This window comes from Falco biarmicus, chromosome 8 (genome assembly GCF_023638135.1).
Source record: "Falco biarmicus isolate bFalBia1 chromosome 8, bFalBia1.pri, whole genome shotgun sequence".
In the NCBI taxonomy this organism is placed as follows: Eukaryota; Metazoa; Chordata; class Aves; order Falconiformes; family Falconidae; genus Falco; species Falco biarmicus.
The window spans coordinates 33,640,261-33,661,824 of record NC_079295.1 but is presented as its reverse complement, the minus strand read 5'-3'; the positions used below and the strand labels follow the sequence as shown (position 1 = coordinate 33,661,824).

The window sequence follows — 21,564 nt, the reverse complement described above, 5'->3', positions numbered from 1 at the left end:
ACTGTGACCATATTTATTTAAAAGTTTGTTTTGCAATGGTTCAAAAACATTTCCACTTGCAACCTCACTTAGAATTCAGAATTGGACTTCTATAGCAATTTCTCTGGACTTGTGAGTGGTTCCTAGCACTATGACTACTATCTTGGGAGTTGCAGGTGCAGCCCAAATGTGCTGGGAATTCATTAAGAAGTTATTTTATAAGTTTTATTAAACGCTAATTTCATCTGTGTTTTAGGGTTTGGACCGCACTCCATTAGCATAGCACTTTTACATGTGGATTAAATGCTTTTCATATGACACTTTGTTTTTTAGTGGTTTTATGCAAGCCCTTCTCCCCAGACGATTACAGTTTTAACCATAGGTAACTTTTCAATCTAGAAGCAGAGCTGATACCAAGTGATAAGCCTTTATTTCTGTATTACAGCACTCTTTATAAGCCATGTAGGTGTTTAGTTAGGGCCGTAACTGGTGGCTTTAAATGCTTCTGATTGGACAAATCTGGTAGTAACTTTTAGTTTGGGGCAATAGATTTGTTTTAAACCCTGCTAACATCATAATTTCAAACTTTAGTACAGAAAGTTTCAAAGTACCTGGGAACTGGACTGAATCCCCTTTTATATTGAAGTGAGTATAATGGCTCTTGGGCTCTTCTGTTTACTGGCTTCAGGTCACTGCAGAAGCAGTGTGGGGATACCTAGCTGCAAGGCTGACACTGTAATCTTTAAACCAGATTAATTGAAGAGCAGTTTCGAGCTGTAGCTTGAACCAGTTCTCTGCTGTTCTGCAGCTTTTCAAAGAGACTGACCACTGAGAAATCTGAATCTCAAATACAATCCAAGTCACATTCTTAAGACTGTATGGAAAAATAACAGGTTAGCTAATAGCATCATTCATACTTTTTATTTTGAATACATGTACCTACAATGCACGGAATATCTTAACTAATAAAAACTGTAACACCAAATACTCTTAGAAATGATGAAGCATTGCCTTAACATCTGTCACAACTATGTATATTTGATGGCATGCCCCTAAGTGGGAAACAGCTTTCACCTGATACATTCATCTATTTTAAGTCAAAAGAAAGTGTAAGAATCGAAGGCACAACCAAAATTTCTTGCATTTTGCTAACATATGCAGTATCTGAGATTAAGAAAAATGTAACGGAAGAATGACGACGTACACAAATATCAACTGTATAGTCACATGCTCAGAATATTTTAAGGCATAAAGTAAATGACCAGATAAATGTTAAACTGTATTTTGTGATGCTTTCCCTTCCATTTCCACTCACAGATAATTTTGTTCTAATCTCCTTAAGGTACTCGTGTACTTTTTTTGTTCACGGATATTTCAGAGCACTTTGCACAAGGCACTTTGATCACAGCATGTTACTAGGTAGAGCATCCTCTTAAAATCTAGTACTAGACTTTGTTCTGGGGGGGCCTTCACAATAGCTACCCTTTTGATTAATTCATACTCAGCATGCTGCTGTATTCCTCAGGGGGCCATATAGCTCTCCTTCACCTGGGAACAAATCAACAAATACTGTGGCAGGGCTGCAACACCGTTGAAGATGACAAAGGTGCTGGGATTGTTGACATCATCTACTAAGCTATCGTACACCTTACCATCATCTCCCTCGACTGCTGGTGGCATAATACAAGACTGCTTGCCTTTAGTATATAAGCCTGTTAATACATCAGCCTCAAACACATACATTTTAGAGTCTGTCTCCCACATGTCTTTATCCTCGATTAGGTTTTTCAGGTTCCTTTTAAAGTAGATGCCAGCTCCGTATTTTTGATCTGGAAAAAGAAAGAAAAATTTTCAGAAGAAAAAAATAAAAGCCTTCAACATTTGGTTATTTTGGGGTGGTAGTACTAAGGGACTGCTGCTTCATTCAGTATTATGTTTTATCTTACAGGTCAATGCATGCCATCCTTTTAGAAGTAAATTTGCATTAAGTGGCTCTGATGCTAGCACTGACCTCCCATTGAAATAATAGGCAATGACAGCTGATAGCCGTTCTGATTTAACTGATACTCCAGTGGTGACCTTTTAAGGTTTAACTGTTAATCCAGTGATAAAAACATCAAGGTATAATGTATTTATATAGACACCTTAGTCATCACGTACTAGGGACTCTGAAAAGGACCAGGGAAAGTAAGATTTTAATAATGTAAACTGTGGGAAAAAAAGCTTTGCCATTTATAAGGGGAACGCGCCATAAAAATGCTATTATAGTATCATGTGGAAAAGCAGAAATAAATTAGACCACCATCCTATTTATTACTTTGAAAATGTGAGAATGTGCCATATACATTGCATAGGCAAAGAAAGGCAAATCTCCGCTTTTTTTAACAGTTTATAGCCTGAAATCCCAATTTGCATTTGACAAGAAAAATATCACACCCTTCACCTATTGCAGGATGGAGCGCTAAATGTTTATTCTCCATTTCTGAAAGCATCTGTCTGCATAGACATCACAACTGTCTTCCGAAGTGTACTCTAGTTTGCATGGCAGTTGGCTCACTCAGATTATCTGCTGCCCCTGATCGCACCCGATTCGAGCTGGGGGTTAGGCTAGCTGGCTTTCAGAAGTACCTTTCAGCCTCAATTATTCTGTGATTCTTTTGAACACAGTTTAAAGCATCGAGCTGCTGAATGCATGTTTGCAGTGAGTAGATAAGGATGCTGACTTCCTTTTACGAGTGACACAACAAAATAAAATTTGGACATGGCATTATGTGTATATTAACAATTCTGTCAACAGTGTTTGGGGTAGGCTAGAATCCAGGCTTACCCTCCCAGAGCTCTACTGGCTACAGTATCAGGAAAGAAAAAAAGGAAGATCTTATTGTAGACAAAGAAGTAAGCTTCTATGATTCTAAATGGAGGTAAGAAACAGTTCTTGTTCAGGAATGCCATTTTTTCCGATTTTAATCCAACTGTAGTAGTCAGTCACTGTTCATTTCAGTTAAAGATGCCAAAGCAACTTTTTACCTGTTGGTGGAGAATACAGCCTGTGAAATCCAGTTTGGCATACTGAGCTACAGAACTGAGCAGGAACACACTGGTACAACTTGTGGGTTATTTTGGAGGTACGTTGGTATTCTTCTATGTTTTTTTTCATTTGGTGGAATGCAGCAGATAAAAGAGGATTATGTATCTTTTCAATCTGTAACATAAATATAGTGTAGTAAGCAAACGGAGACCAGTATCAATGAAGTCCATGAGTGCTCTTGTTCAGGCTATGCTCTTCAATCTAAGAACCTTTGTTTTAGCTTAGATGCGTTGACCATGAAGCAGATAAGGTATCTGAAGTGTGCAACTGATCTGCAGAAAAAGAATCATGCTACTATCTCACACCTCTCATTGAAATCAGCAGGAATATATCCTAGTGTTCTGATTTCCAGTACTTGCGCTGTTCTGAACAGATTCAGTATCAACCACGTTGAGAATAAGCTGTGTGGGTGCTTACTGCCTGCTCTTGTAAAGAACTGCAAGTGTCCTGTACGGCATGGAGAACCTCAGCTCTCACTGATCAAAATTTTACAGCTTTCGGGGGGGAAAAAAGGGTCCACAAGATGAGAGGGCCTTTACATTAGCTCGTCTTTCAAAAGCACAACTGCATGCAGTGTAATACCACACAGAATGTCGGGTGAATCAGCTACACGGCAGCTCTCGCTGGCACACCTGACTCCACCAGTGGGCCACTCATGGTCCTACAGCAAACGTCAGTGCCAGGGGCCTGCAAGGCCTCTTCTCCAGCAACCCGCTCATGCCAGACCTCTGACCGCTCAGCTAAAAAATGCAGGTGCTGAAGCACAATCAAACTTCTGCTCTTTTAAGTCATTTCACTGAGCTATGACTGAGCGCTGATCCTCGGTGCAGCATCGATTTAAATTCTGATGTAGCTTTTGCATTCAGACTCAAAAATCTTTAGCTCTACAGATCAAGAAGCACTTGCTTTTATCTGGCTGGTATTTGCTATTATTTTGAGAGGCAGTCTGACCCACTGGCAGTCTGGTTTCCAGTTACCTGCTGTTATTCCTAGGCACACAAATCCCTGTTTACAAACTTCTGTACTTCTGTGTGTTGCACAGCCTCATCCTCCCGTTCAGTAAAGCACTGAGAGGCAAGCAAGATCCCAGCTTCAACACACTACTAATCAGATCGTAACTTGACAAATTCAGTTGCTAATTTTTGGTGTCAAACTCACAAGAAGAAAACAGAGACACTGCATTAGTGTCCTGGAACATCGTACTCATTCTAGCATACCAGCCTCGTATTTCTCTAGAGTCCTATAAAGGACCATTTGAAGCATGAAGTAAGACACAGGGTACACCGTTCAGTTAAAAGAACTTCTCAGAACTTAACCACACTCTGTGAGTGATTATTTGCATTATGTTTAAAATTTATTAGGAGTAATGACTATCTCCTTTTTAAGGATTAGGCTGATTTGATCTTAATTTTTAAAAGCAATATATTGAAATAGTTAATCTGTGTTTTTTAAGTGTACGTTAAACATGTTAGTTCAAATATATCACCTGAGATTTAGTTTTTCCACAAATACCCTCTTTACCTTGAGAACACAAAGCCCAGCCTTTTCAAATTGCTTCTGTCTGTCCTTAAACTCCTGAAGGTGTGATTCCACCAGTGAAATACGGACGCAGTTGGTACTATCTGTCTTGTGACTGCCTCCTTCTGAAAGCTGACCTGCTTCTGGTTGGCCTGAATACAAATAAGGGAGTAAAATTTGCAAGTTATCATAACTTCTGAAGCGAAGGCAAGCGGGAGAGATCCAATACTTTAGTTTGGTAGTTTAGTTAAGAACAAAGAATGTTAAATATTCTCCCAAGTAATGCTAGAGCCTAATATTGAGCGGGACTGATACACACTCATTTGTTCCTTTTTTCTACATTTATTAAAGAAACCAGAGAGAAGGGACCAAAGAAAAGAACAAAACCCAATTATCTTCTCCATTACATCTCTCTACCATTATATGCAAGTTGGGCTGTATCTATATTGCATGACTATACAAACACGAGATAAAAATGATCACTCAGTAGCTTTTTGTTCTAGTTCTATCAACTGTTAATGAAAGTCAAGAATTCTGTAGAATAGGTCCATTGGTGGGTCCTGCAACAGTGGTCCAGCTGTAGCTAGCAAGAGTTCAGCAAAGGTATGTGTTAATTAAACAGAAATTTTGCCAGTCTCCAGTGGCCAGGCTTTAAAGTGAAACTGTCCTGGAGGAAGTCGGCATTACAGCTGGGTGTACAACAGCCAGCCCTGTATGAACGGTGCCTTACTGGGAATACTGCCGAGCTAACAAATAGTCTTTCAGAGGCTCCTATGCCAAACTACAGTAATAACGGTAATTAAAGCAATGCTCACTATCCCTGTGAACTAAATGCGTGTCTGTCCACTCTCAGCAATACACAGATGTATGTTGCTTCATGCTTGACCTCATTTAGGTACTTATTGATTAGTCACTTGTTTACATACCCACTAAGTACAGCAGTTCCTCTTGTCTGGCTGCAGTATTCTGTTGCATACGGAGCAGCAATTTTTCAGTTGTGAGCACTGCATCAATCACAGCATCAGGAGGGCCTTGGAATTCCAGCCTTGCTTTTCCACCTCTCACTTCTTCAAGTACACATACGCTAGAGTGCCACTCTTGAGACAGTTCTGCAAACTCTTTTTTACCAAGGCTAAAGATGTAGTTGTTTTCGATAACAGCACGGTGAGTTTCCTGAATTTGTAATATGCCTTGGATCCATGATTCTGCTGTTTTCAATATTGTATGTGTATTCCCGTTAAGTTCAATAGCTGGTTCATTATCTGCAGTCTCTTTTATGCTTTGACTGCCTGACTCTTTACCTGGAAGAAAGATTTTTTTAATTTTTTTTTTAAATGCAAGTGAACTGGAAGAGTGAAGAGCTTTCAAGTGCTATCATAAATTTCTATATCCAGCCCAAGATGAACACTGCAAGAAACACACTATTCTTTTGGTAAGCTCAGAAAAAAATCAGATACAAGGAGGTAACGTTTCCAGGGAAAAAGAAATATTCTGCATTTGTGTGCGGTTGTTTATTTGCCTTCCACTAAATGACTTCCAACAAGTTAGGCACTGACAATGATTTTTATGTTTGAAGATTTTATAAAGGACTGCCCAGTTCCTTTCCTATTAATGTAAAAATGCAAAATGCTCACACATTTTTGCCTCCCCTTTTCCCCAAGACACATATGCAAATACTAAGCTCTTTTTAAAGGAATGAGGTTTCAGATTCTCAAGTCTGGAGTGCTCATCTACTTGAAATGTCCCTTCCGTTCGTTACTTACTCAAATAATCACTGCTGTTGTAACACTGCTTTTCTCCCAGTTTGTGTGTTGCTGAATGAAGTTTCCTCTGGAAAGCCTTGAAAAAGAAAAGTTTAGGGGCAGTTTGCCATTTATGTTGTCAAATACACAATTTGTCTCTTCAAAACCCTGTTAAGCAGCAGTTTACAGCTGTAGTTACACCACCCACCCACCCCAAATTCTGAAAATGTTAACAGCTGACATGTCAGCTTTTCCCAAAATTTTATTCCTGACAGTATCAAATGCATTCTTGTTCTTCTATGTCTCCTAAGGTAAAACACCTTACACACTGAATGGTACCTTTACCAGCTCCTTGTGGTTGTGGCATATCTGGAGCTCATGGAAGCACAGCAGATAAAGGTGTTTATTACTTGCAGTTTCATACTGATGAATCCTTACTCAGTTTTAAAACCTAGACTATTGCCCTGCCTTTACTCCAAAGCTCCTCTTCATGATCACACCTGGAAAGCCTCTGGGAAGCGCTGCTCTGCTAGGCAGTGGATTTGGCATTGGGCAAATTGCCCTTCCTTCTTTTTTCAGCAAAAAGTTTCTGCTGTGCCCTGATTATCAAGGGATTAAGTGACGAGTACGTAGCTGTCATACAACTTCCTTTACAGTTTATGGGACTGTTACAGAACATGGATCTGATCTTAGAATTATAGAACAGTTTGGAAGGGACCTTAAAGATCATCTAGTTCCAAGCCCCCTCCACCTAGTTCTTGCACCCATTGAAAGAATGGATGGTTGGAATTAAATGGGAACAAAAGCAAACTCTGTACTTTTATAATAGATGGCAATCTAAAATAGTTGTGTATTAATCACATCAGCCAAATATTCAAAAGGCGGAAAATGGCACACTGCAGTTGTAATTATCCACTGTTTCTAACCCTTCACATTAGGTCATATGTGTTCATAGGGTTCTGCCCTAGGAACTTCATACAAAAAAAAGAAAACAAAAGTGTGAAAGAAATTTCCTGAGAAGGAATGAGTTTATTTCCTAATGAATTAAGGGTAGACTCTCTCTTACAAATTTGCTGACAGTCATGAGAATTTCACAGCTCCCTCCCTTTGTTATCACACCACAGGGTGACAACTTCAGGTTTAGTGAAGAGAAAATAAAGATTTGTAAATATTGATAATACCTGTTAATGAGACAAATAGTTTCATAAAGGGACCTGCCACTCAAATATTAAAAGTAGTGCAGAATTCAGTTTATCTTAATTTATAGGAATCTTTGGGTATATTTTTACAGTTTGGGGTTTTCCTTATTGGTAGTTAACAATCTGTTACCTGATAGGCATTGTTGTCATCGGGGCAAAAGACAAACTGCACATCTATCTTATTCTCAGGGTGTATCCTGGCAAATTTTAAAACCTCTTCAGTCATGATCTCTGCCACTGTATCAACAGGCAGCATTAATGACCAAATCCCGTCTGCTGGAAAAGAAACTGAAGGAGACTGATAGTCCTGAAGACAATACAGGCATCTTGTCACTGCATTTTTTAATACCTGTAGAAAAAGACCCAAGTATTTTAGTCCTCATACCATTCAACACGAAAATAAATTAAAATCCAGTCTAACTGAACATTACCTCACACAGCAACACGGTGTGGTGGTATTGCGGCCATACAATGTGCAGTACAAACTCACAGGGCAGATTATACCCTTTTGTTACTACGAGTTCTTTATAAGACGAAGAATATCTAATCTGAGACATAAGTTCATCCTGAAGAGCTGGACCTGCTTTTTGCAGCAGTCTGCCTGAAACTGGAACGTAAGGCTCGCCATTCACAGACACAGTATTAACAACAGCTGTAGTCTGGAAGAAAAGAGTGCTAAGTTTCAGTATAGTTTAAGTTTACTATTTGCAAGCTTTGCTACTATAGAGAGCATTCTTTCAAGGAACAATCCCTTTTAAGAAAACCTCACTGCAGCAGATCAGCTGTTAGAAAGCTTCTCTTACTACTAAGGGCAGTGCTGGAATACATCAAAGTATGCACCTTCTAGTGGCAGTAAACGCAGACATTTTTTCCGAAGCCAATAGTGTGAGTCAATTGAAGAGGTCAAGTCATCAATGTGTATTCAACAGAATTATTACCCCAGCTACAGAAGTGACCCATATGTGCCTCATCAAATGCAATTCTGCAGCTGATTATCAACGAGCAGGTGAAAACTACAGTGCGCTCCATTATCCCAGCCCACACGGATGCTCCCCATGTGAGGGCAGCAAGCATTCACCAAACTAGCAGGACCAGTGCACACAGGGGAGCTGCAAAGCCATGGTTGCTTCCAGTTCCCAGTGGAAACAGCAGATCCCTGTAGTAGGTCTTCTGTATTTCGAATTAAATATGTAAACTGCAAAAAACTTGTTTACAGTAACTGTTCTAACTTCAATTGTTGAAGATTACCTAAAGATACAGGACTTTGGAGCATATTTTCCTCATAGCCTTGAAGGCACAAGGTATCTTTCACTGCTGTAGAACTGGTTAATAAAATTCCCTACAATGTCAACTTTGTGATCCTTTGCTCTCATATAAAAAAAAATGAACTTCCTACTCAATTAAGACACTTCTTTAAAACAAGTTACGATTTTTGTTAAAGTACAGTATTTGCTAAAAGCAAATGCCATTTCTGTGATGTAGCTTCTAGTCTAAGAGCTCTGTTGGATTACTATGACTAAGCTCATGTATTTTGCAACAGATTTTCTAGTTAAGTGAAATGAATCCATTTAAATGATGCACTGTTTAAAGGTAAGGTGCACATCATCTGTGTTATTTTCTGTGTTATCATCTGTGAGTTATTTTCAGCTGTTACAGTCTCTGTTGAATAACTCCAGTAGTCACATCTATGAGAACATAAATGATAGGGAAAAAAAGCAAGGCAAAAAATAGGAGTAGACTTCTAGGGAATGCATGATAAAATGTGAACTCCCATGATGTTATAATAAGAATATAATAATATATCCCTATGTTAATGTTTATTAATCATGCAATCTTTAGCTGCTTCCTATTATACCATGACAACATGTACACACAAAAAAATACATTCCTTGCTGCTATCATTTATTTACCACTTGTAAGTTCTCACCAGGCTGAGAAGATAACTACTCAGCGGACCAATACAATATGTGTTCTGAACTCTTGGGCTCCAAATCCTGTCAAGACTTGGTGGCAACTCCATGTTCAACACATTATGGGACAGACTTACCTTCTGCTCGTCAAGGAATCCTCTTATGATGCGCAAGCGAGTGCCTCCAAGTTTGATGAAAGTTGAAGACTGGCTGGGTGAAACTGGAAGAGTTTCTGGAAGTGAACTAGGATCACCCAGAAACTTTTCACAGGCCTTCTTCATTTCTGCAACTGCAGGCTCATAGATGTTCACCAGGCGGATTTCCCTGAGACAGCTTGGTGGACCTGCCTCAACAAATTCCTTTATAGCCATCACAATTACCTGAGCACACAAACTGAGCGGGAAGCCAAAAATACCTGAACTCACTGCTGGGATAGCCACAGACTTTATAGCATTTTCTGGAGCACTAACGTATTTCAGAACGTTCACAATAGCTTCGTGAAGTAGGTCACAACATCTTTCGTTTTCATAAATGGTCCACCTTGGACCAACTGCATGAATAATTTTCTTACAAGGAAGCTTCCCTCCACCTGTCACTGCTATTTTGCCAGCTGTGAGTTTTCCATACTTTTTAATATGAAGATTGCTTTGTTCTTGTATTTCTGACCCTCCAGCATTCACAAGGGCTAAAGCAAGGCCTCCTGCATGATCTAGATATTCATTGGCTGCATTCACCAAAGCATCGACCTTGTGTCTTGTGAGATCATCCTTACAAACACAAATGTAAATTCCCTGCTTCAGTTTTTTCCTGTACACTTCAACAGCACCTTTTGTACTTTTGAAGGTTGATATACAAACAAACTTTTTATAAATGAGATTACTTAGGCAGTTCTCTCTTTTCTTAAGAACTTCATAGACATCTTTTTTGATGGGGATCACCAAGCTGTCCTCATCCATTACCATGCTTGGCCCTAGGATACAGAATAATACAAAGTGAAACCAAAGATACTACTGTCAAAACACTGGGTTTTATACAGAAGCATGGTTTATAGCTTTCAATTTTATCCTACTGCCATTACTTATCAGTATTTTCTGGCATAGTCTGATCTTCTTTCTCCCCCTTTCATAGCCTTAGAAAGTCCAACTAAGCAACGAAAGGCAGACAACAGTATCACTGAGCCTGTGGTGACTTGAGAGTTTAGGTTTGCCTTACCCTTTACTGGAGGAGAAAGCTTGGTTAAGATGTGTCTCCTCATGTTACTTGTTCTCATCCCCCGCTCCCTTGCCTCCCCTTTCCTACGGTTTATTCTCCCCACCATTATTAGGCTGACAACCATTGTCAGGGCCATATTCATAAATGAATCAGTGACATGATCTGAATTAAAAAAAAACAACCAACCAAACAAAAAAACACAACACACCAGAAAATTTGAGTTTGAGCACCAACCTCAAAACCTGATGCAGCAGCATAACTGAATGGTGAGGAGGAAAAAGGAACAGACAAGTGGGAGAAGAACATCTTTGAAAAAGATGCTGTTACAGGGCTTTAACTGGCTGCAATGCTACTGTTAGCTGTGCTTGCCACTAAAATTCCAGCTGAGAAAGCAAATATGAAAAGCTACGCCATATCCGGGGATTCAGAATGCTTGTAAAAGCAGAAAACCAACTTGTTCCCCTCCGAGCTTGTTTTCTGGAAAGGCTGAAGCCTGCCTCTGCCCTCTCCAGGGCGTTTTTAGTATTTTTTGTTACTGATTTCCCGTAAGGTCCAAGGCCTTTGCAGAGTCAGTGACTCACAGCACACAGGCAGAGACACACAAGAGAGAACTTGCCAACACGTTCTTTTAACCGTACCACAGAGATCTTACACTGAGCTTTGTCTTTAATTCTGTGGCTTTTCTTTGGTCTGCACATAAAGCCCACAAGCAAGTTCTTTCTTTGTATGGAACTTGTGAATTCAGAAGGGCTTTTTAAACCACTTTTATCAGTGAACAAAAATAATGGTAAAGAGTGGGGCAGCTTTGACGACATCACTGTAGCTATACAGCCCTCTCTTGGCAGATGTCAGCAGTACTATAGGCAGTAGTTCACGTTAATTAGTGTAAATCAATTTGTAACAGTTTCATCAGACTTTTCTCTGGAATATGCTAACCTGCTTTTAAAAATTCTAACGTTTCTCACAAAGTATTACACACCGACTCATCAAAACACTTCGGAACTCTTACTCTTAAAAGAGAAATGCAAGCAAATTCTGTTGAAGTAATGAATAATAACGTTGATTCATAACTGCGTCTAATTCATACATTTCAGATTGCTTTTGGCTATTCCATGTTGATGTTTTCCAGTTTGCTGGCCGCAGTTGGCAATGTTCAACTTACATGGGGGAAGATGGCTTACCTGAACTGCCCGCTGCCCAGCTCAACGGACTGTAACTCTATTGCAAAAAAAAAAAAAAAAAAAAAAAAAAAAAGAAAAGGAAAGAGAAAATACGCGTTACGGCCCGATGGGCTGCGTTCCTGCAGGCGCGGTTCTGTCGCAAGCAAAAGCAGCAGCACCGCCTTTTGCAAAACTTTATTTGCAAAAACTTTGCAAAAACAGGTTTTCCAACACTTCAAATGCCATTCCCAGCTGAACCCGCGGGCGGTGCCCCACAGCCTCCCCCAGCCTCCCCCGGCCCCCGTTGGGCCGCCGGGGCAGGTCGCCGCCGGCAGCGGGCGCGGGGACCGACGCGGGGACCGACGCCGGGACCGACGCCCTGCCCGCGGCCCCGGCCCCGAGCCCCGCCGGCAGCGCGGTGCGCGCAGCCCCGGCCCGGCCCCGGCCCCGGGGCGCCTCCCGCCGCAGCTGCCCCGGCCCCTGCGGGCGCTGCCGCCCCGCGTCGGGCCGCCGCCGCCAGCCCCGGGCCCCCCGCCCCGCTCCGTTACCTGCAGGATCCCCATCAAGCGGCGCTGCGCGGCGCAGCCGCCGGCCCCTCAGCGCTGGGAGCCCGAGCAGGGCGCGGGGCGGGGAAGCGCGGCCCCGGGCGGGAAACGAAAGCGAAAGCGGGCAGCGGCAGGCGTCATGGCGGCGGCGCTGCTGGTGCGGCTCTGCCCCGCGCCCGACGCCAGCGAGAAGCCCCTGCTCAAGCTCCAGAGCTACTTCCAGTCAGGGAAGCGGTCGGGGGGCGGCGAGTGCGAGGTGCAGACGGGCCCCGAGCCCGGCACCTACTGGGTGCGCTTCCAGCAGGAGCGAGGTAGGGGCCGGAGGAGAGGGGCTGGGGGCGGCGGGGCCCGCGGCTCGGCCAGCTCCCGCCGCCGCGCTGAGGGGGCGGCCCTGGGGGGCTGGCGGCGCGCTGAGCCCGCCGCCGCCTGAGCGGGCGGGAAATGGCGGCCGGGGGCACCATCTTGTGCCCGGGGCGGCGGGCCCCGGTGGGCGCCCGTAGCCGTCAGGGCCGCAGGGGACGCGGTCCGCCTCACCGGCGTGTTCCCGCCTCGCTGCAGATAAGAGGAGCGTGGTGTCGCGCACAGATCACACCTTGGAGATCGGAGCCAGGCACCTGAAGATAATCATCGAGCAGGGAGAAGGGGACCCGAGCGAGGGCCGGGTGACAGAGCAGCCTTCCCCCAGCGGCCCCGTCCGTTCCAGCTGTCCCCCACCTCAGCAGGAGCAGCAGGCGGCCAGAGGCCATGGGGGCACAGCAAGAGAAGTCATCACCAAAAAGGTACATCAGGAGAGCAGTTAACAAGCAGTGTCACTGTCACCGAGATCGGGATTGAACCTTTTCACACCCACGTAGCGTCAAGGAGCAGGCGTACCCCAGGGGGATCGCTCTGCCCGGCGTGCACACCCGCTCACCGGCGGGCACACGGTGGGAACAGCAGAGTACTTGCACATGCACCGTGCGTTACATATTCATGTTCACTCACGCACGGGCTTGCTCACAAGTTTCTCACTTCTAACACAAACTAGTATGCGTCCTCAGGTAGCACTGCTGATGGTTTTTTACTAACTACACATGCTCCCGAAACAGGGGTTTGCCCTCTTTCGGGGGACTATTTGAGTCAGAGGTCACAATCTCCCACTACCACAATTACTTTTGTCCTACTTTCAACTACTTTTCTGTGGATTGCAAAACTTTGTCAGCTTGTCTCCTCTTGTGGCAGAACTTTCCTCATTTGGAGGCTTCTTTCTTTATAACTTAAATAAGTGTGCTTTTCACCATCCATTCTTTGTTTCCCGTCCTTCCCAAGGCTGAAGTCCCTTCATTTGTCACTTTTAGCAGCTTTAGAGAGTCAGCTTGGCCTAAACTTTGTGCACAGATTTGTTTAACATGTAGTTAAACACTAAATCAAAGTTTGGTAATTTGTGTTTAGACAACATCAGGACCTGCCATTATCTTAGTCAATAAAACAGGAGCAGGGAGCAACTTTTGAGTGCTGGATGACAGGTCATCCACTCCTGTTAACAGGCAGCACGTTTTTTACCATGGCTTTGGTGTGTACCAACCACTGCTCCTCAAAGTGGTACCCTGGCAGGTTTCAGGGGATAGTAAGCACCAAGGACCGCTCCGAAAAGGTGGAAGAATTGTATGAGATTTGGTTCCCTTCCTGCTACACAGACCTCTTAACACTATTTTAGCATGCACCTTCAGACAGCTCTGATTACTCTGATCCCTTACCTCAGCATTCGGTGTAGCACAGCAAACACTATTTCAGACTCTGTGAACTAAAAGTTATGCAGAAAAGATCGGCTGTGTGTCAAGAGACACGGGGTAGGGCCAGGCACCAATATCTGGCCCAGAGGGTGTACCTTCTTTTGCACAGTAGCTTAGATGTAGTTTTTGAGATACAGCGTATGCTAACATAGTGGTACCTGACATCTGTAGCAGTATACTGCAATTTCCCTATCCTTCTGTCTGTGGGAAGTAGAGATGTGAACATGTTTGTTATTATTTTTCAGAATCCTGTTTTCTGCCTTAACCCTGAGGTACTAAAGCATGACTTTTGGGAATTTTTTAAAGAAAGATGCTAAGAGAAAACTGAAAAGTCTAATATAATTAAAGAACAATGTAGGATAACTTGTATGTGCTGTTAAAACATGTTCTGTCTCTGTCATCTGACACTAAGGGAACAGACCGGTTCTTTTGGGGATCCTTGGTAGAATGGTCATGGCACTAAACTGTAGTTACAATTAAAGCTTTATTTTTTTTCACAGGATTTTATGATTAGCATAGCATAGAATTGATTATCAGAATTTCTGCACAGGATTTCTGCAAGCAGAATCAGTGTGGTACAATTTTGCAGCGTAGCACTGAGTTTTGTAACACAGTTTCATTTATGGTTTCTGTAACCACCTGGACCCTCTGTAGATCATGCCAAATCTCTAATACTTGGCATGCTGTATCGATACAACAGTCATAATCTAGACTCAAAAAACACATAAAAGAATATGAATCACTCGGTCCTTGGAGGAAGTGGAGGATGCTGGGGGTGTCCCTGGCCACTGGGGGATCACAGGTCTCACTGTTCAGCAGCAGTTGTGATCCAAGTTCCCACTTAGCACTTGTAACTGCTTGATTTTTTAGACAGTGCTCTGCATGTGGTTACGCTTCCCATGATGATGGGGTCATCACCATCTGGTTGGCAGGGTGCCTGGGACTTTCAAGGCCAATAAGGAGGGGAGTAGTAGGCCTCTGGTGCCCAGGAACCTTGAGAATGATAGAGGGGGGAAGAAGAAATCTGTTTGCTTCGTCTGCTTGGATGAAGGTCTGCGCAGGACCTTCCAGGGCCGGATAATGAGGGGAAGAGGGACTAATGCATAACTAGCTTGGTCACAGAGAGTGGCTGTTTGCCTCATAAAATGGCATCAGTAATGCTAGCCATATTACCAGAGGTCAGGAGTAGAGGGTACAAGTCACGGTCTCAAAGTAAGTAGCAAAGTTACTGTCTTTGTTCCTGCAATGCAGGTGACATTAGCAAATTTCATTTTTGCTGCTGACTTAGAAACAGATCGCTTTACTTCAATGTATAATATCAGTGTACTGTAATGTCAGTGTACGTGACTGAAAAGAAACACTATGTGCAAATGTGTCAGTAGTAATCTGGCCCTACTGAGATGTACAGAGCTTTTCCTTGTTCAAAATACAGAAGCAGCAAGCAGAGAACCATAGAAAAAAAAAACCCGCTATCTTCTTGTCTTCTCTTTAGATATTTCTTACAGTATCTGCAACTTTGAATACCAGTATGTTCACTGAACAGCAGAGGGAGAAAATTACCATTGTATGTCCAAATTTAAAAAGAGAAGGAAATCCTAATATTGATGGCTCTGAGAAATTGACGGGAGATTTTACAGATATTGAAAAAGCTTATCGCTACTTCAAGGATATCCTTGCAGGCAATGACCCAAAACATGATTTTTCACATTCTGAAAGTGAAAATTATTTGAAAGATGAAAATGTTCTGAATACTGAAGAAATGAATGAGCTTACAGTTCTGTCAGCTCTCTATGAATATTTCATTCACACCTGCAAACAACAAATCAAAGTACTACGTGAACGTTTTGGAGTGTGTATAAGAAGTAAAGATAATGACAATGGAACCACATCAGTATGTCTCACTTCTGATAAAAGCCCTTCATCAATACAAGAAGCTAATGATTTTTTTATCAGAACTTTTCAGAAAAGTGTAGAAGATCTGAAACAGGAAAAAATTCCTATAACAAACAGTGACACATTAAATGAGACAATAATGAAATTAAATGCTAGGTTTAGTAATCTTCTTGCCAAAGGGGAAGGGAATCAGCTGCTACTCCGTGGTCCAGCGAGTGTGATTTTACTTGCCAAAACGTTTCTAGCAGAAGAAGCTAAGAACAGCCAAGCTGAAAAGAATATGAAAATATCATCTGAACTATACAAGTACAGGAATGGAATTGAAGTTGATGCTTCTCTGTTTAAACTGTTGGAAACAAAGATAAGCAAAGAAATTGAAGGCATTAAAGACAAATTTGATACAGTAACAGAAATGAGAGTCAGTTCATATAGCCAGAAGATGCTCATAGTATTTAGGCCTAGGAACAAAACTACTGATATGTCTTCACATGCTACTGAAAGTTTCATCAATGCATTTCAGAATGCCTTTGCAATGTTAAGAGAAAAACACATCAGCTTGAAACTTTCAGAAGGTCAGAATAGAAAATTAGATACGCTGTTTAATGGAAAACGATTGGAAGATCTGCATGTAAAACTTACAAAGAAGGAAGACAAAATCATCTTAAGTGGTTTACCAGACAATCTTTATGTTGCTGAAAATCTTATTGTAAACCTTCTTAACACTGAAGACTCACCACAAACTAAAAATAGACCACCAGTGTCCTCTGATCTCAGCTATCAAGCTACAGGAGCATCTGGGAAGAAACACAATGGCAGGCAAAAGAATAATGTTTCTTCTGAAGGACAGGCTAAGGCAAAGACAGAAAACGACAAAGATATGTGTCCAATTTGCATGGAGAGAATTATTGATAAAGAAATACTGAAAAAGTGCAATCACGTATTTTGCAAAGATTGCATCACCCAGGCCATGTCTTACAAGCAAACTTGTCCTATTTGTAACACCTTCTATGGACCCATGAAAGGAGACCAACCAGAGGGAATAATGTCAACTAGAACACTGCTGTCATCTCTCCCTGGTTATCCCAGATGTGGTACTATAGAGATTAAATATTACATGCACGGTGGTATTCAAACTGTAAGTATATTTAAAGTTTCATAAGATATATTTTTCCCACAACAAAACCAATAGTGAATATAAAATTAGCTATTTTCCCCTCATTTTAATGCATATCCAGGAGAGATCTTTCTTTGTTCTGTATAAATCTGCAGGTACTTAATTCAGTGGTTTTGGTTGAAATTAAGTAATATAGTAGGAATTAAACAGTCAAATGGTAGCATTCCATTTTCTATGGACCAGGACAGAGCTACCTGTCTTTAATTTGTACATGGTGAATAACTAAACTGAAATCTATGGAGTGATTTGTAAACAAAATTTTGTGCGTATAATGAGGATTCCCTGAGGCATTCTTGTAGCTGCCAACACCAACAGACAAAAGTGAATAGTGAGCTGGCTTGCAAGCTTTGCAGGTGAGATATGTGCTCAGAGCCATGTGCATAGGACTGAAAACGGTATAAATGAAAAAGCCAGGGTTGGGGTGACATGCATTTGGGAGAACAAAGAAGAAAAAACAAATTTAAAAATAGCAATGGATGTGTGCTAGTTTTGGCTGGGATGCAGTTGATTTTCTTCATAGTAACTGGTACAGCGCTTGTGTTTTGGGTTTGTGCCGAAAACAGTGTAGATAATACAGAGATGTTTTTGTTGTTGCTGAGCAGTACCTTTTCTGCTTCTCACACATGAGTGATGACAAGAAAATGTAAATGAAACTTAAATGACAGAAATTATCTGATGAGAAAAAACTCCTCAAAATCAGTCATTAGTCATGCTATGTCCTTCTGAATCAAAGAAAGGATAAAAAGTATTGCGAAAGCTGGGATGTATCATTTTCATGCTTTCAAAGCATTTTTGATTTATAATGTGGTTTTGTTTTGTTTTTCTGCAAAATAGAGGAATCATCCAAACCCAGGGAAACCTTACAGTGCAACTTCTCGAACAGCATATTTACCTGACAATAAGGAAGGGCAAGAAATTCTGCAGCTCCTCAAAAGAGCCTTTAACCAAAAATTGATTTTCACAGTGGGTCAGTCTCATACTACTGGCGCAAAAGATGTTATCACATGGAATGATATTCACCACAAAACTTCCATGACTGGAGGACCTACCAAGTAAGTAGTCTTCTCTTTATGTAATTTTATTGCTACTGTTGTCAGGAAGGCTACCCTGAATGTTTTGCACGCAGAGCTTTCATATTTTGTCACTAACAGAATGATTGTGGAATGCTTTATGGAACCAGACTTGAATCACCTTCAAACCAGTTTGGACAGTTGGAACAAGGATGAGCTCGTTATACACATCATACTCACAAGGTAGTCTCTGGTTGCCTCTCAGGCTGCTCGTTCACCAGTGAGCTGTGTAAAGCACCTACTCAGCTGATAACTGTTCTGATTAGAAACCGCTTGTAGTAGAGGACAGGACAGCAAGCTAAGGCAGCTTGATAGCAGCTAAGGTTGGACTCCTGATCTCAGCCTCTTCTGTCACCTGCTGGTTTGCACCAGGAGGTGCTGGTCCATTATGATCCTGGTAAAGATGGCAGTCTGTGAAATACGACTTGAAATTCTACTTATCGGAGCTAACAGCGAGAAGAAAGAGATTGTAGTATAGATGTGGTTATGTCCTTTTAGATGCTAGGCACCCTGAGTTGCGCAGCATTCAGTGGGCCTCTGGTCAGAGCACAGGACACCATGCTGACCCTGTCCGTAGAAAGGGTTACCCTGTTTTGGTATTTCTAGCTATTACAGGATTTTCTTAGTGGAAGATAACTATTCAGCATTTCTTGAGGACTTCCTGCACTTGTAAATAAAGGCAAGGACATGCAGGTGGCGTAGTCACTGGTACCGAGTGGGAGCCGCCCCCACCTTTCTTAGAGCGAGCTCGCTGAGTCTGTCATGCGGCCATAGGGTGTGCACAGCACAACACAGGCCTGAAGGCCACACCGCACCTGCAGCGTGGCGCGGTACAGCACGGCACAGGCCTGGGCCTGCTCCCATTCACGGTTGTGTGTAGCACTAATTCCTCAATGGTCTTCCAATTAGGATCGCTACATTCCAGCCCTTAATGCACGTACAACTGACCATTCTTAAAGATATGATTAACTATGGATTATGTCAGGAAAATGTTTGGCTCCTGGAAAAAATCTTGGAGAGTCAAGAGGGAGGCTTGGAACAATCCTTCCAAGCTTGCTGCAGCCTCTCAGGGCCAGGTGTCTTCATGCAAGTTCTGAAGATTTGTGTCCAGATCCTCCTTTCTGGGCTAGAATCATAAAAGAGCAAAAAGTATCAGTTTTACTGTATAGCCTGCTCTGCCTAAATGCTCTCCTGAGTTACCACTTGCTTCATACACTCTTCTGGTGGTGCACTACCTAAAATCCAGAGGTGCCGTTATATTTGTGTTTTGAATGCTCAGTTGGATATGCTTCAGGTCTGATGTTCAGAAAGATGCGTACCCAAGCACCGTATCATTTTCAAGTGAGACAGCAGGCATCTTTGAAAATCAAGTTCTTAGCATCAGTTTGGACAACCAAATTCAGCAGTTCCTTTTCTTAAGTTTTTAGCTTTACCCTGTCTGTACCACCTCTCTTGACTTGCAAAGTAGGGTCTGTTTTCTCTGTAGAGTAAGAAGTAAGTGCATAAAATTTGTGAAGTGTTTTAAGAGATTTTATGGAGAAGACTCTGTAGAACTGTCAAGTACTTCATTGCAGAAGTAGCCCAAACAATTCTTTTCTTCTTCTCCTAGTTTTGGTTACCCTGATCCTGATTACCTGCAGCGAGTTCGATCAGAACTGAAAGCAAGAGGAATTGAATAAAGAAATTTATCAGCTGTCAACTCTTAAGTGTGATAACTGGACATGTAGCAGTTACTTTACTATTCAAGCACTAAGGAGACAGGAGTTACTTTGTTCAGCTGCTGTACTTAAATCACTTGCTGTTCATGGTCAGTTAAGAAAAGTAATCTTTTTTCATCAAATGGTATGTGTTTGGTTTACACATCATTTACTTACAATACTTATAATTTAATACTTATAATACTTACCATTTACTTATATAATCATGCTTCTCTATATGTGTAATTTTTACAGAATTTGGGTCTTGTGAGTGCAGCGTCAGTACTTGTTTACTTGACGAGTATCAAGTTGTGTCTCTTATTTTAACAGTGAATCTGATCAGCGCCTTTTTCCCACAAGTCTTCAGTCTGACCACGAAAACTGTTAGATCCACTACTAGCTTTTATTCGATCAAAAAAACTTCCTTTAGCTTCGTGAGTTTACAGCTGTCATCATGGATAGCATCATGTAACCCATCTGCTGGAAAATTTTTATGCAGCTATAGTATCAGCTGTGATCTTTCGCTTCTTTTCATGACGGAACTGTCACTAGTGGTTTGGGTTTTAGACATGAAATTAGTGGGGTAATGTATGAGGGGGTATGTGGATGGTGCTGTATCTTTAATCCTGCAGAAGTGCTGAATGCTCAGAGCCACGCTGGAGGAAATGGAAAGCAACGATGCCTGTGGCCATCTCTGATCATGGGGTCCTGGCTCCGCCTTCCATCATGTTTAAGCTTAAATACAGCTTTTCACTCAGTTTTGCAACTGTAAAGTTATGTTCTTCCCGTTGCTTCCAATATATGGCTTAAACTGTATCATAAAGATACTTTGTTGCTACTCTGCACTAAATAGCCTGCTAATTACCTTTGTGGTGGTGGAAACTAATATCTTTCACTTAGTGCAGCCGTAATATTTAGTGAGTTAAACCATTTCCTTTAGGCTGTTGAATATAATAAATAAAATATAAAATACCATCTGTACAGGTTTTTCCTTCTATTTTAGGTATGTGTAGTTGCGTTTTTGTTTTTTTTTTTTAATTTAGGAGCTTCCCAGCAACACCATAATTTGGGATGGTTTGGATCCTATGCCACCTGCTTTTTTTTTTTTGAGGTTCCCATATAGTGAACAGGCAGTACTACTTCACCACCCTGACTTTCAGATTCTGTAGTATTGGGCACTTTCTGGTTTCCATGTGGGTTGGGATGTCTTTCTTTCTTTTGTTCTTACCTTATTTGTTTTCAGATTTTACACTATTTCACCCCTCCTTTTTCTATGCAGTAAGATACCAACCAACATTCCAGCTGTTTCTAAATGACTGTGCTTTTGTGCACACTGAAACCAGCCATGAAGATAAAATCTCGCCAACTTCTTTTGGTCTCTGGTTTCACTTTCTCTCCCAGTTCACCGAGTCAGACCCCTCCCTGGTAACGCACAGGCTCCCATTTTATTTGTGGCAAAGCTTGCAGGCAGAGTTTTGAAGCGGAGTCCTATTGACTGTCACTGAAAGCTCCCAAGCCTTTATCAACAACCTTTACTGTCTAATCATAGCTGTGCAGTCTAGGAATAAATTTACCTGATTTGCAATCAAAGTCAGGTATTTTGCC

At 41.8% G+C, this 21,564-nt stretch overlaps 2 protein-coding genes across 2 annotated transcripts; one reads left to right on the top strand and one right to left on the bottom strand.

Annotated features, from left to right (window-relative positions):
* Positions 1-878: 878 nt before the first annotated feature.
* PARP9 (poly(ADP-ribose) polymerase family member 9) lies at positions 879-12,490 on the bottom strand. The gene is made up of 10 exons (XM_056348865.1): positions 12,357-12,490; positions 11,830-11,866; positions 9,574-10,406; positions 7,958-8,185; positions 7,657-7,875; positions 6,349-6,424; positions 5,512-5,886; positions 4,589-4,737; positions 3,007-3,181; positions 879-1,808 (listed from the first exon to the last, which is right to left on the bottom strand). Exons 1-10 carry the CDS (start codon positions 12,369-12,371, stop codon positions 1,501-1,503), a joined length of 2,415 nt encoding a protein of 804 aa, XP_056204840.1. The 5' UTR covers positions 12,372-12,490; the 3' UTR covers positions 879-1,500.
* Positions 12,427-20,940, top strand: DTX3L (deltex E3 ubiquitin ligase 3L). Its single transcript, XM_056348866.1, has 5 exons — positions 12,427-12,664; positions 12,912-13,132; positions 15,618-17,153; positions 18,027-18,244; positions 19,872-20,940. The coding sequence occupies exons 1-5, from the start codon at positions 12,493-12,495 to the stop codon at positions 19,939-19,941; spliced, it is 2,217 nt and encodes a 738-aa protein (XP_056204841.1). The 5' UTR covers positions 12,427-12,492; the 3' UTR covers positions 19,942-20,940.
* The last annotated feature ends 624 nt before the right edge of the window (positions 20,941-21,564 follow it).